Genomic DNA, 15,338 nt, shown 5'->3' on the forward strand with positions numbered 1-15,338 from the left:
GTGGGGGAGCCTGGAAATGTAATCAGGGGAAAAAAAAGTGAAGACAAAAAAATTGGAATAGAGGAACCAGCTGGACAGATTCCCACAAAATTTCTAGCTAAGGAGGAATGTCTTTAGATTTAATAATATAATAATGAGTTTACTTCTGCCCAGACTACACACTGAACTTCAATTTCTCTAATGTAAAAATGTTCAAAGGGCAGAAATAAGAGAACAAAGGAAGCACAAGGAAGAGAGAACTAAAGCATTCAAAGATTAAAAGGGGATACCAATGAGGAAACAAGGAAGTATGGGAAGATGTAGGGGTAAGCAGTCACCACAGAACAGATCCCCAAACAGGGTCGGGAAAGTAATCAGTACTCACAGGCCCATGCTCTGACCTCAGGTGATACGCAAGTCCAGCCTTCGATCTATATGGCTTTCCACAGTGGTGACATTTTAGGGTCATCTTCTCCAGCTCTGCAGCCCCTTTGCCACATTTTCTGACATGGTACAGATATCCCATGATGCTGGTGAAGCTACTAGAGCAACTCTGAACATAGGAGAGAGGCCTAAACTATAATCTTACATCTTTTGACATGATCTTTAAATTTCTAAACAGCCACAAAGCACTCAACCACACCATACAAATAGACCCTCTAATACCACTAGACGCTCTCCAACATTTCCCATTCGCATAACCCTTCCTTGTCCCTGGCCCAATGGCTATCCTATCTACCCCCAAGGGTGGTAGTCAAACAGTTTAGTCAACATTCAATAAACCAGAACTGTGGACCTCCTCTGTGTCAGAGCTTCCTCCTTGGTCTATGATCCAACTCCACCCAACACCAAATACCCAGCAATATCAAAGTTTCTCACAGTGTGATTACTAGGATCCTCTTCATCACACTAAAGAAAGGATGGTAAAGAAACACCTTTGAACAAAGGGAAAGGGGGGAAAAATAAATTTTTGGAGATGAGAAAGAAAATAAAGAACTATTAATGAGTACAGGAGACCTGAAAAAGCAGGAGCCACTCTCATGCTGGAAGATGACACAGAATCAAGTCTACAAGGGAGAAGGAGGAGAAATAGAAAAGAATAACAGACAGACACAGACTCCAGACAGAAGGTGCTGCTGTCCTTGGGCTCTTACCTCACGCATGCACCTAAGCTTTCCCAGTCTCTTTAGAACTGTTCGAAGCCGTTCCCTCTCACTTGGCTCATCTATTTCATCTCCGGCCTTCAAAATGGGCTAAAAAGCCAGAGAAGCAAAGAAGCAGATGATTCATGGAAAAGACAGATACAGAAAAAAAATTATTTCATAGGAGAATCAAGGACTGGACCAGCACCTAAGCTGATGCCCATGAAGTCTAAGCTATCTGACTCCTGGCTTCCTCTATCTTCTAGACAGACAAGGAAGTGAATGTAACGGAAAGAAGAGTTCTAAGCCTCTGTCTCCCAGCATATGAACCTTTGGGGCTAACCTAAACCCCAAAATACCTATGTATTCTCCACAAAGGTTTCATTGTGCATAACTCTTCTATCAAAAGGGTCTTCTTGGGGCTGGCCCCATGGCCGAGTGGCTAACTTCGCGCGCTCAGCTGCAGGCGGCCCAGTGTTTCATTGGTTCGAATCCTGGGCGCGGACATGGCACTGCTCATCAAACCACGCTGAGGCAGCGTCCCACATGCAACAACTAGAAGGACCCACAACGAAGAATATACAACTATGTACGGGGGGGCTTTGGGGAGAAAAAGGAAAAAAATAAAAATAAATAAAATAAATAAATAAAAATTAAAAAAAAAAAGGTCTTCTTATTCACACCCCTATAAAATCTCAGAGCCTTAGACATCTCCACTCAGCTACCTATACTCACCTAAGCAAAGACATCCAAATACCACATAGGCTCATACACGACAGAAGGCACACTTACCAAACTATTATGATTTGCCATGACGTGATACTTCATCCCTGCCAGTGAACGAAGTTGTTTCCCACAATGATGACAAGTAAACATTTCCTATAAGGAAAAAATATTACTCAGTGTCAGGCTGTTCAAGAGAGAAACAGAATGTCACAAAATCCTACCCAAATGCTCTCATCTGTATCTCCTTTATTTTCTAAATTCAATAGTCAATGAATCTCAACACCCCACAAGCTCACTGTCACATCCTCAAGAGCAAAGAAGTAAAGGCAACTCATTTATAAAATAATAAGAACTACCATTTACTGACTGCCAGTATCTGCCAAGTAAGGGGTAAGTACTTAGCATGTATTCTTTCTTTCTTATCCTCGCACAAACTACACAAGGTAGTAATTATTTTATAAATGAGGAAACCAAGCTGTACACAGAAAAAGCTAAATGACAGAACTAGTAAGTGGCTGAGTGAAGATTCAAACCCAAGTCTGGCCAAAGTCTGTTCTCCCTATGACACAATGCTGCCGCTTCTCCATGGTGATCAGCGCATCCACCACAGTGCCAGAGGTGTAAAGTTGGGTAAAGGACCGTCACAGTTATGAAATGCCACAAAACATCTAACCTGCTTGCAGTTTTCCATGTGCTTCTTTAAGCCCTCTATGGTCTTCCTCCCCACCGCCTGGCAGGTAGGGCAGGAGACACTGCCTTTATCCACGATTTCTAAGTACCATTGCTCCTCCAAACTGCCTACAAAGAAGAAAAAGGAACACCTTATAATCTGCAGTATTCTCCACAAACAAAAAGCACAATCCCAGAACTTAGGAAAAGTATCATAAAATGGTTTTTCCTCTTCCTGGGGAAGAGGCTCTTGCTGTGTACAACTTGTAGAAATAATTTTTTTCAGACAGTGAGGAGCTTCTTAAACTCCTCAATCCCTCATGATAAAAACCATCTGAGAACCACTCCAACGCCCAGTGGCTTAAAAAACTGGGCACTATTTTCTTCTCAGCTTTATCGAGGTATAACTAACAGTGGGTGAGTTTTCATACAGCATACAGTAATGCGATACTGAGACATGTAACAGCCAGGTGCTGAGTGTTTCCTATGTGCCTGAGACTTTGTTAAATGTTTTTATCCCATTTAATTTTCACAACTCTGACTGCCTTTATTATCCCTATTTAGAGACAGGAAACTGAAGCTTGCAGAACTGAAATAAATAGAAGCAGGTCAGAAAATTAATGAAGGGCCAAAACTTGAACGAATATCTGACTGACCTCCAAACTCATGCCCTTAATAACTGCCTCCTTAAAGAAACGCTTTGGTACATCATTCCTTTACCAACAACAACAAAACACAGAGTGAGAGCACTAGATCCCACAAAGTTCCCAGCAGAAGGCATACCTGCCGCATAAGCTGGTGGTTCCTTCCGAATACGACGAGCCTGGGATTTGGGATTCGGCTGAGTTTTAGGCCGCTGCTTCCTCCCTGATGCAAGACAGAGACTTGAAGCCCAACAGCGCACCTTTGCTAACCCCTCTCTAGTACCCAAATCTCTTCCCTCCTACTCTCAACACCCTCTGCCCCACTCCCTCAAACGACTGACAGAGCAAAGGGTAAAATAAGACAGGACGGAGGCCAAACCTTGTCAGAAAATTCAAAAGGTTCAAAAGTGCTTCAAGGGCCAAAACCTAGGGTCTCTCTCCCGTTTACCCTCAAAGAATAAAGCCCAGGCACACAGGAAAAAAGAATCAGCAAAGTGAGTCCCTTACCATAAAGCTTATGCTTCTTCTGAGGAAATTCTCGATAGTCCTCATCTTCTTCCTGCCTGGGTTTCCTTTTTCCTTTGGTTGATACTCCACCTGACCCTGAAATATACAAAAACAAACAAACAAAAGAACTCAGTATGGTTTATAAGTGAACATCTAGGCCTGTCTTCAAAACATCATTCACAAGACTATCAACGGGTAAGATCATCAGCAAGAACAGGCCTCACAGAAGTATTTGTGACATTTTTAAGGAAGTTGGTATAACTTTTCATTAACTGAATCAACTTCCCCTTTTCCTTTTATATTGTTCTCCATTCCAAGTGATCAATTGTTCCCTATAAATAATAAGGGCCTTCAGGCAGTGTGCTTTGTTTGCTCTTATCCGAGGCTAACACTGAAGTAGGAGAATTGTTCAAGATAAAGGGCTACTAAGGATCCTTATGACTATGAGACTATGATCATCAAGAAAATTCTACCCAGAATAATCCTTACACCAGCCCCTACACCCTCAACAGAGGATAAAACTAGAACAATGGGAAAGAAGTTCAAATCATGTGAAGAGGAAAAGCTGATACCAGTATAAACTAGAGAAGATCAGCAGAAGTTCACCCTGTAAAATACAAAGTTCACGAAGCTAACAGAATGCGATAGCCTAACACCTTAAAAATTTTAATCACTACTGAGAAATACATATGTAGTACCTAATACTTTAAAAGCCATTTACAACAGCTACCTCAAAATATAACTTCAGCGAGTACTCTGCCTTTGGATTAAGACACCGATACCTTCAACATGGGAAGTAGCAGATGGTTTGATCCTTCTCATCTTCATCCAGTAGGTAGATTTTCGGAAGGATGCCGGAAAATCACTCACTGGTTCACATGAAGAGGCAGATGATGAGCCGCTTAAGGAGTCATCGTGAGGGATAGTGTACTGGAAACTATTATCCTTTATGGAGCATTGGGTCCTGCTAGTAACACGACAAAAGATATATACCACAAAGGAGGGTCTGGAGTAAAGTTCTTATTAGTTATTTTACATCATTAAAGATAAGCAAGTTGGTTACCTGTGCAAAAAAACTAAGGAGCCTGATAATATTTTTTTTTTAGGAAATTTAGTATTTTTATTTTTATTTACTTTTTATTGCAGTAACATTGGATTATAACATTATATAGCTTTCATATGCGCATCGTAATATATTTCAAATTCTGTGTAGATTACATCATGTTCAGAAGCGTGATAATAAAAACAGCATTTGGATTGAATCTTCTAACAATTACAATGGTTGATCTAACACAACATATACAATTATTATTACACTTCATTGTAATCAGAAAGAGTAAGCAGTCCATGTAAATGATCACTCTGCAGCCCAAGCAGGCAATCCCTCCTAGATTCATTAAAGAAAAGAAAGTAGTCAAAGTAATAGGGCGTTCTGTGACCCTTCAGAAGATCCCCCAGATCTGTAATCAAGTATGTTCAGGCCTCCCTATTTCTGACAGAAAAGACAATAACTAAATAGTATCCCCAAGAATAAAGAAGGAAAAAAACAGTTTGTAGGCTCCAGTCTGATCCATCTTCCTTCTCCCTTAGCCTCTTCCCTAAATCCTGATAACAGGGCTGCCCTATCTTACTGAGACAACATGATACTTTGCTCCCATAGCTAAAGTAAGGGTGCTATCTTGTATGAGTGAAGGTGGACACAGAAGTCTGGTATACAGCTGGACCCAAATCCCCAAATCTAAGACTAGTCAGTACATAGTTAAACATTACTGAGTAACTACAAAGTATCTTCTAGGCAGATGAGGACACAATAGAGCAGCAGTTCTCAAAGTGTGGTCCAAGTGAAGCGGTAGGACATTAACTATAAATAGACTGTGAAAGGACAGGTATGTATATTGTCAAAACCAGCTTAGCAAAGGCTTTGAAAAATAAAATAATATTTGAAAAAACTGCACAAGTCTCAGACTAAGCCCTGAGCTGCTACTGTGAGACAGACCCAAACTAATCTATCAAAAGCTTGGAGAACTAAAATAAGATTTGAAACACCTGAAAAAGTCTCAGACTAACCCCTGAGCTAGGTTACAGACCTGGCGTACAAGACAAGACTTAAACCATCCTAGCAAAGACTCAAAGAATAAAATTGAGATTGAACCAATGCCCTCAGAGGGTAAGACTGAACTTATGATCTGAACTTAAACAGGTTTCCCACTAAAATAAAAAAAGCAACATACTCCAGAAGATTCTAAAAAGACAGAATCTATACAAATAATACAATCGTGAGAATAAATTCCAAAATTATGCAATACACAAAGAACTAGGAACATGTGAGAAATTCTCAAAGGAACAGATGCTAAACAGGTATCAACCCCAAGATAATCCAGATGATGGAACTATCAAAGACTTTAAAGCAGCTATTATAACTAAGTTCCATGAAATAAAGGAAAACACAAGTGAAATAAAGGAAAAAGTAGGAGTTATCAGCAGAAAACTAGATACCATAACAAACAACCAAATAAAATTTATAACTGAAAAATACAATATCTGAAATAAAAACTCACTGGATAGGCTCAGTAATAGAATAGAGATGACAGAGGAAAGAATCTATGAACTGGAAGACAGATCAACAGAAATTATCCAATCCGAAGAAGAGAAAAAAATTGAAAAACAGTCAACAGAGCCCCAAAACCTGTGGGTCAATATCGAAAGGTCTAATTTAAGTGTTATAATCCCAGAAGGAGAGGAAAAAGAGATTGAGGCACAAAAATATATTTGGAAAAAAAATAATGGCAGAAAATGCCCCAAATTTAATGAAAGACATAAATTTACCGATTCAAGGAGCTCAACAAACACTCAATAGGATAAACTCAAAGAAAAATACACTTAGACACATCTTAATGAAACTATTCTAAACCAAAGATTTAAAAAAATCTAGGAAGCAGCTAGAAAAAATTGACATATTACGTACAGGAACAATGATTCAAATAATCATGGATTTCTCAACAGAAACCAAGGAGGACAGAAGACAATGTAACAATATCTTTAAAATCCTGATAGAAAAGATTTGTCAGTCCAAAATTCTATACTCAGTGAAAACATCCTTTAGGAATATTTCTTCAGATGAAGAAAAACTAAGAAAATTTGTTGTCAGTAGACCTGCTCTAACGAGAAATGCTAAAGAAAATTATTCCAGGAAGGAATGATTCCGTGAAGGAAAATGATTACCTGAGAGAAATCTGAGTTTTTAAGAATGAAGAAAAAGCAACAAAAATGGTAAATAGCTGGGTAAATATAAAAAACTCTTTAAAGCAAAATTTTAACATTATCAGGTAAGATTTTCAATATATGTAGATGTAACAGATACGACAGCTATAATTTAATGGTTGGAAGGCAGAGGGTTAAAGGAATCTGTATGGTTATGAGGCTTCTACATTTAAGTGAAGCGGTAGGATATTAACTATAAATAGACTGTGAAAGGAAAGGTATGTATATTGCAACTCCTAAAGCAACCACTAAAAGAGAGAGAGAGAGCACTAAAAATCAAATAGATATATTAAAATGGGACACTAAACATTCAAATAATCCAAAACAAGGTATAGAGGAACAAAATACAGGATACAAAGAACAAATAATAAAACAGTAGACCTAAATCTAACCATATCATAATTAATTTAAATGTGTATAGTCTAAACACTTCAGTTAAAAGTCCAGATTGACAGAGTGAATAAAAAGGCAATATGCTAGTATATACTGCCTATAAGAGGCACACTTTAAATATAAAAACATATATAGATTAGAAGTAAATGGATGGAAAAATTACACCATGCAGTCAGCAAAGACAAGAAGGCTGGAGGCTATTTTAATATCAAATAAAATAGACTTCAAGACAAAGAGTACTGATAGAGATAAAAAGGGATACTTCATAATGATAAAAGTAAGAAATCATCAGGAAGACATAATTACTGGATGTGTCTAATAATAGAGGCTCAGAGTATACAAAGCAAACCTGATACAACTGAAGCAAAAAATAGACAATTTTACATTCTTAGTAGAAAATTTTAAGACCTCCTCCTCTCAAGAATTTATAGAACTAGACAAAACTTCAGTGAAGACACAGAACATGTGAACTACACTATTACCACTTTGCTCTAGCTGACATTTACAGAACACTACATTCAACAACTACAGAATATACATTTTTTTCAAGTGCACGTTATGCATTCACCAAGGAAGATCATATGGTGGGCCATGAACTTTAAACTTAAAAAGATGAAAATCATACACATATTCTCTGACCACATCAGAATTAAATTAGAAATCAAGAATAGTAAGATATATAAAATAAAAAATAAATCTGGAAATTCAATGATCTACTTCTAAAAAATTCACCAATCAAAAATGAAATCACAAGGGAAATTCAAAAATATTTTGAAGTGAACAACAACAAAAAACACATATCAAAATTTGTGGGATGCAAGTAAAGCAGTACTTAGAAGGAAACTTAAAGCTCTAAATGCTTATATTGGAAAGAAGATCTAAAATCAATGACTTAAGATTCCATCTTAAGATACCTTAAAAAGAAGAGCAAAGTAAACCCAAAGTAAAAAAAAGGAAAAATCCAAGAAAGAGGAGAAATTCATGAATTTTAAAACAGACAACAAAGAAAATCTAGTTCTTTGAAAAGATCAACAAAATTGACAACCCTGTAGCTAGACTGATCAAGAAAAAAAAATGCCAGAAATGAAAGAAGGGTTGTTATCATAGATCACACAGACATTAAAATAAGAGAATACTTTCAACAACTTTATGCCAATAAATTGACAAGATGAACAAATTTCTTGAGAAATACAACTTACCAAAATTGACATAAGAAACTGAAAATCTGAAAAGCTCTGTATCTATTAAAGAAAGTGAATTTATAAAAATCTTCTCAAAAACAAAACTCCAGACCTAGATGGTTCCATTATTGAATGTCATTGCAGTGAGGTTTTTTACAAAAAGAAGGGGAGGCATAAAAATCAAAAGGAAAAAAGTAAAACTACTTGCAGATTATATGTTTGTTTACAAAGAAAATCTCAGGGAATTACAAAACAATTACTAGAACTAAAAATGAATTTAGCAAGTGGCAGGATATAAGGTTAACACATAAAATCAATTGTATTCTTAGATGCTAGCAAAAAGCAACTAGAAAACAAAATTATAAAAATAATACCATTTACAATAACATAAAGAACACATAAAATATCTAGGAACAAATCTAACAGAAGACATCCAAGACTTTTTTTTTGGTGAGGAAGATGAGCCCTGAGCTAACATCTGTACCAATCTTTCTCTATTTTATGTGGGATGCTGCCACAGCATGGCTTGACGAGCAGTGCTAGGTCCACGCCAGGGATCCAAACCTGCAAACCCCAGCCACCGAAGCAGAGCATGGTTAAGCATGAACTTAAGCACTAGGCACTGGGCCAGCCCCTATCCAAGACTTTTACAATGAAAACTACAACACATTGGTGAGAGAAATTAAAGAAGATCTAAATAAATGGAAAAATATTGCATGCTTATAAATTAGACAACTCACTATTGTTAAAATGGCAATTCTCCCCAAATTGATCTATAGATTCAATACCAATCAATACTCCAGCATGCTTCTTTCTATAGAAACTGACAAACTGATTCTAGAATTTATATAAGAAGGCAAAGAACTTAGAATAGCTGAAACAATTCTGAAAAAGAACAAAGTTAGATGACTTACCCTATCTGATTTCAAGACCTGCTCTAATGATACAGTATTAAGACAATTCGGACTGGCAAAAAGATAGATACATGTACATCAATGGATGTACATCAATGGAATAGAATAGGGAACAGACCCACACATATATATGTTCAATTGATTTTTGACACAGATACCAAGGCAACTGAAAAAGGAAAGGAAAGATTTTTCAACAATGGATATATAAATGGAAAGAAATTAACAATGATCCTTACTACACACCATACACAAAAATTAACTCTAAATGAGTCATAGACCTAAATATAAAACTTATAAAACTTCTACAAGAAAACACAGGAGAGGGACTGGCTCCGTGTCCAAGTGGTTAAGTTCATGAACACTTTGGCAGCCAAGTTTTCGCCGGTTCAGATCCTGGACATAGACCCACACATCACTCATCAGGCTACACTGTGGTGGCATCCCACATAGAAGAACTAGAATGACCTACAACTAGGATATACAACTATGTACTGGGGCTTTGGGGAGAAAAAAAAAGAAAGAGGAAGATTGGGGCAGATGTTAGCTCAGGACCAATATTCCTAACCAAAAAGAAAAAAAGTTAAGACAAAGGTGATATCCAAAGAAATGTGGGGAAAAGGGACAGAATTGGAAATAAAAAAAAAAAATAGGAGAAAATCTTTGCAATTAGGGATGGCAAAGTTTTTTTTAACAGAATACAGTGATTAATTTAAAACTTTTGCTCTTCAAAAGACACCGCTAAGGGGCTTGCCTAGTGGTGTAGTAGTTAAGTTTGCACACTCCACTTTGGCAGCCCAGGTTCACAGGTTCAGATCCTGGGTGTGGACCTACACACCGCTCATCAGGGAAAGCTGTGGCGGCATTCCACATACAAAATAGAGGAAGATTGGCACAGATATTAGTTTAGGGACAATCTTCCTCAAGCCAAAAGATGAAGACTGGCAATGGATGTTAGCTCAGGGCCAATCTTCCTCACCAAAAAAAAAAAGACACCATTAAGAAAATGAAATGCAGAACTAGACCTGATGGCCTAGTGGTTAAAGTTTGGCAAGCTCCACTTTGGCAGCCTAGGCTGGTTCCCAGGCACAGAACCACACCATTCATCTGTCAGTAGCCATGCTGTGGTGGCAGCTCACATAGAAGAACCAGAAGGACTTACAACTAGAATATACAACTATTCACTGGGGCTACGGAGAGGGAAAAAAAAAGAGAGGAAGATTGGCAACAGATGTTAGCTCAGGGTGAATCTTTCCCAGAAAAAAAAAAAAAGAAATACAAACCATTACATGTAGAATATATTTTTTAAAAATACTACAATTCAACAAGACAACAAACAATTTTTAAAAATGGGCAAAAGATACTAACGGACACTTCACAAAAGAAAATACATGAATAGCCAATAAGCACTTAACAGATGTTCTACATCATTATTCATCAGAAAAATGCAAATTAAAACCACAATGAAATACCACTATACACCCAGTAAATTAGCTAAAATTAAAGACTTACTCTCAGACACTGCTGGCAGGAATGTAAACTACTACTACCAATTTGGAAAATGGGAAATTTCTTTTTTTCTTCTTCTTTTTGTTTTTTATTGAGTTAACGATAGGTTACAATCTTGTGAAATTTCAGTTGTACATTAATGTTTGCCATTCGTGTTGTAGGTGCACCACTTCACCCTTTGTGCCCACCCCCCACCCCACCTTTCCCCTGGTAGCCACTAATCTGTTCTCTTTGTCCACATTTTTAAATTCCTCATATGAGTGGAGTCATACAGAGATTATCCTTCTCTAACTGGCTTATTTCACTTAACATAATTCCCTCAAGGTCCATCCATGTTATTGCAAATGGAATGATTTTGTTCTGTTTTGCAGCTGAGTAGTATTCCATTGTATACATATACCACATCTTCTTTATCCATTCATCTGTTGATGGGCACTTAGGTTGCTTCCATGTCTTGGCTATTGTAAATAATGCTGCAATGAACATTGGGGTGCATAGGACTTTTGGAATTGCTGACTTCAAGCTCTTTGGGAAGACACCCAGTAGTGGGATGGCTGGATCGTATGGTAGTTCTAGTTTTAATTTTTTGAGGAATCTCCATACTGTTTTCCATAGTGGCTGCACCAGCTTGCATTCCCACCAGCAGTGTATGAGAGTTCCTTTTTCTCCACACCTCTCCAACATTTGTTACTATTAGTTTTAGATATTTTTGTCATTCTAATGGGTGTAAGGTGATATCTTAGTGTAGTTTTGATTTGCATTTCCCTGATGATCAGCGATGATGAGCATCTTTTCATGTGCCTATTGGCCATCCGTATATCTTCTTTGGAGAAATGTCTGTTCATGTCTCCAGGAAAATGGGAAATTTCTTAAAAAGTTAAACATACTCCTGACATATGACCCAACCAACCTAAGATGGTAAATACCATCTCACTAAATAAATACCATCTTAGGTATTTATCCAGAGAAATGAGAGCATTTTTCCACACAGAGACTTGCACATAAATGTTCAAAACAGTTTTATTGCAAGTAAGGACCTCAAAATGAGAATAACCCAAATGTCTACCAAGGTAGATGTCTACACAAATTCAGCAATAAAAACTATTTTTCATTCAAAATCATTATTCTGAGTGAAAGAAATCACACAAAAAGAAAACATACTGTATTATTTCATTTATATAAAATCCTAGAACATGCAAACCACTGTACAGCGACAGAAAACAGGCCAGTGGTGTCTGGGGACAAAAGTAGAGGGAAAAATGAATTGTAAGGGAACACGAAAAAACTTTTGGGAGAGATGGAAATGTTACCTTGATTGTGGTGACGGGTTCAGGGGTACTTACATGTCAAAGCTGATCATAGCGTATACTTTAAATATGTGCAGTCTATTGTACTTCAATTATATCTCAAAAAAAGTATTAAAAATTTTTAAACGAGAATTGGCAGTCCTCTAGGGACAAAACCCACCATCCCAAACAATGAGAACAAACTCTACTAGAAAGATTTGATAGTATCACCAGGCCATTAACAGTCAAGTTGCAGGAGACTCCTCTTAGGAAAGTGTCTTTATAGGAACTTCTTTACTGTCAGTGTAGGACTCAGATATATCCATATCCCCTCTCATGAATAAGCATGAGCATAGTAAAAAAATCAATACTTCAGATCATCAGCATGATTAACATCTTGGGGATTCATTCAACGTAGTTAGGGAATCCCTCCCTCCAGGTCTCTGTCTTTTATTTTTCAAGGACTCAACAGAAACAATTCTCAAGTATTTTATACTATCTACCTATCAAGCCAAGGCATTTGATTATTTGTTAAAAAGCAGATTAATCTCAAACTTCCCTTTCCATAAATATGACAAGAAAAAGCTTTTGGTTCAAACAATGATTATCGTAATTGCAGTGACTTTATAATTTGCTGTCTGTAGCACTACCTTTCACTCTCAGCATCTGATCACAAAGATGAAAAGTTTAACCCATTTTCAACTCCTTTCTGATCTACCAAGAATTTTTAAGAACCTCTAGTTCATTCTATAGGCGCAAATATTTCGATTTCATTAGAAGAGTATTTTAGTTCATCTCAGTATCCTTTACAGCCTTCTTTTATTCTACCCAATCCTTAAAAGGTGATATTCTCCATGGTTTGATCTTCTACTCTCTACTAGTCTCATTTCTCAGCAATATTCTCAAATTTCACAATCTTCTGGGAAGCCAGTTAAAAAGAAGGATTCCGGGGCTGGCCCGGTGGCACAGTGGTTGAGTTCTCATGCTCTGCTTTGGTGGTGGCCTGGGGTTTGTGGTTTGGATCCCAGGCATGGACCTATGCACTGCTGGTCAAGCCACGCTGTGGCAGCATCCCACATACAAAATAGAGGCAGACCGGCAGGGATGTTAGCTCAAGGACAATCTTCCTCAAGCAAAAAGAGGCAGATTGGCAACAGGTGTTAGTTTAGGGCCACTCTTCCTCACCAAAAAAAAATAATCCCAACACTCTAACTTCAATGATTCTGATTCAAATTAACAGGTGAAGGTTCATTAATCTTCATATTTTTTTACCAATTACACACTTGCTATCTCATTAAACTCTTTTACCTGTTCACATTCTGTTCTCTCTTCTGAAAAAATACCTTTTCCTTCGGCTAACTGAATTATTCCTTGACTTTCAAGTCTGTTTAGGAGTGACTTGCACTGGCAAGCCTTCCCTTCCAAACTATCATTCTCCTTCCCCAAAGACTATACTAAATTCCGGTTGAAAAATACTTAATTACACCATATTGTGTTGATCTACTTGCCTATCTCCCCTTTAGACTGTTAGTTCTGTTTTTCATATCTCTGTATCTAACCTACTACATAGCTGGCAAATAGTCGATACTCAGTAAATGCTATCTGAATGAATTAATCCCTTCCAACGAGTATCTAGTTAACAAAAATCTTTTCTGTATTAACAAAAATGGAAAAGATTAGCTCATTCAGTATACAAAATAACACACCACTGTTGAAGCCAAGTAGTTTAAAAACACAAGGATTTCTTACAGCCACTTTTATCAGTTTTTCCCATGTATTTTTCATGGGTCTTTTCATCAGTCTTTTCCCACGTATCAGTCTTTCCCATTTATCATCAATGTATTCGTGAGTACATATTTGATGTCCGAAGAAATGCAGGACTACTGAGTCATTTTTACTATAACTAGTATTTTTTTTTTTGCAAGCTAGATTTTTCTCCCCCACACTAGGTTTAGCCTTGCACTGTCCAATCAGGTAGACACTAGCTACAGGTGGCTATTTCAATTTAAATTAATTAAAATTAAGCACAATTTAAAATTCAGTTCCTCAGTCACATTAGCCACATTTCAAGTGCTCAAAATCCATACATGGCTAGTGGCTACAGTACTGGACGGGCGGATACAGAACATTTTCATCATCATAGGAAGTTCTATCGGACGGCGCTGGCGACACAATTATAAAAGGACCTCACAAAACCTCACTTACTTCTTAGCTCCCACGATCCTCGTGCTCCTCTGCTGCTTAAAGGACGTGGGTCCCGGAGTCTAGCAAATCGCAAGCACATAAGTGAATGATAGGGACTTCTGAACCTTGGCCACAAAAAGACAAATGCCCCGTGCCCAGAAGAAATGAAGCTCTCCCGGGGCAACTACCTCAAACGGAAGGCGGCAAGACTTTTTAGGAAAAGTATGCCGTCCTATCTTCCTAGAGAGTCAAGGCAGGTGACAACACCAGAGCCTTCACCTCTTCCATTCTCAAACCCCTGTCCCAGATAAGAGGCTCTAAAAGGGAGGCGAAAAGAGAGAACAACGGATATGGAAGGTACTGGGATAGCAAAAGGAACAGAAACCAATGGCAATCTGGCGAGGAACTGAGTCCAAGTAGGAGAGGAAGAGGCAGCCGAAAGTGGGGATTTGGGGAAATAAGGGGGGACAGGTAGATCTGACCCACAAGGGTGGGGCCTACGATGGCTCTGATAAAACCAGTTGTGAGCCTGGGACAAAAGCGAGGTACCGCGTGTCGCGGGCTCGACAGCGCTACCCCTAAAGCATAACGGTCAAACCGAGAAACTCACGGCGGGCACTGCACCGAGTCTGGAAGACATCACTGCCTCTCCACGCCTAACCAATTCACCCAAGGGCTCCGGCCAGACCAACGCCACTTCCGCTCTCCTCTCCTCTCCCGGATGTGGAGTCGGCGCCGCCGAGCCCGGTTCGGAACATCTACTTCCGCCTGGCTGCTTCCGAGGGGGCTGCAGCCCGAGTGAGTCACGTGACGAGCCCCCCCTCCGATGCCTCTGAGACCCCGCCCCGGGATTGCGTTGTAGGACCCGGGAAAAAGTGGGTGGGGTTTATCTGACCCCAGGACCCCTCCCTCTCGGTCCAGTCGTTTGCGCGACGAAGTCCCTCCA

At 38.5% G+C, this 15,338-nt stretch overlaps 1 protein-coding gene across 2 annotated transcripts in view; it reads right to left on the minus strand.

Annotated features, from left to right (window-relative positions):
• Positions 1-15,245, minus strand: part of ZNF512 (zinc finger protein 512) — a 30,444-nt gene extending 15,199 nt beyond the window's left edge. The window contains exons 1-9 of one of the 2 annotated variants that reach the window (XM_005600115.4): positions 15,003-15,245; positions 14,414-14,472; positions 4,450-4,634; positions 3,668-3,763; positions 3,300-3,383; positions 2,521-2,645; positions 1,914-2,000; positions 1,134-1,232; positions 365-532 (exon numbers count right to left, since the gene is read on the minus strand). In XM_005600115.4, coding sequence (XP_005600172.1) covers positions 365-532; positions 1,134-1,232; positions 1,914-2,000; positions 2,521-2,645; positions 3,300-3,383; positions 3,668-3,763; positions 4,450-4,634; positions 14,414-14,472; positions 15,003-15,032 — 933 coding nt within the window. In that variant the 5' untranslated portion in view covers positions 15,033-15,245. The remainder of the gene's footprint in view (positions 1-364; positions 533-1,133; positions 1,233-1,913; positions 2,001-2,520; positions 2,646-3,299; positions 3,384-3,667; positions 3,764-4,449; positions 4,635-14,413; positions 14,473-15,002) is intronic. The other variant, XM_005600116.4, reaches the window with a different exon arrangement.
• Between the last annotated feature and the right edge of the window lie 93 nt (positions 15,246-15,338).

The sequence above is a fragment of the Equus caballus genome, chromosome 15 (assembly GCF_041296265.1).
Source record: "Equus caballus isolate H_3958 breed thoroughbred chromosome 15, TB-T2T, whole genome shotgun sequence".
NCBI classification, from domain to species: Eukaryota; Metazoa; Chordata; class Mammalia; order Perissodactyla; family Equidae; genus Equus; species Equus caballus.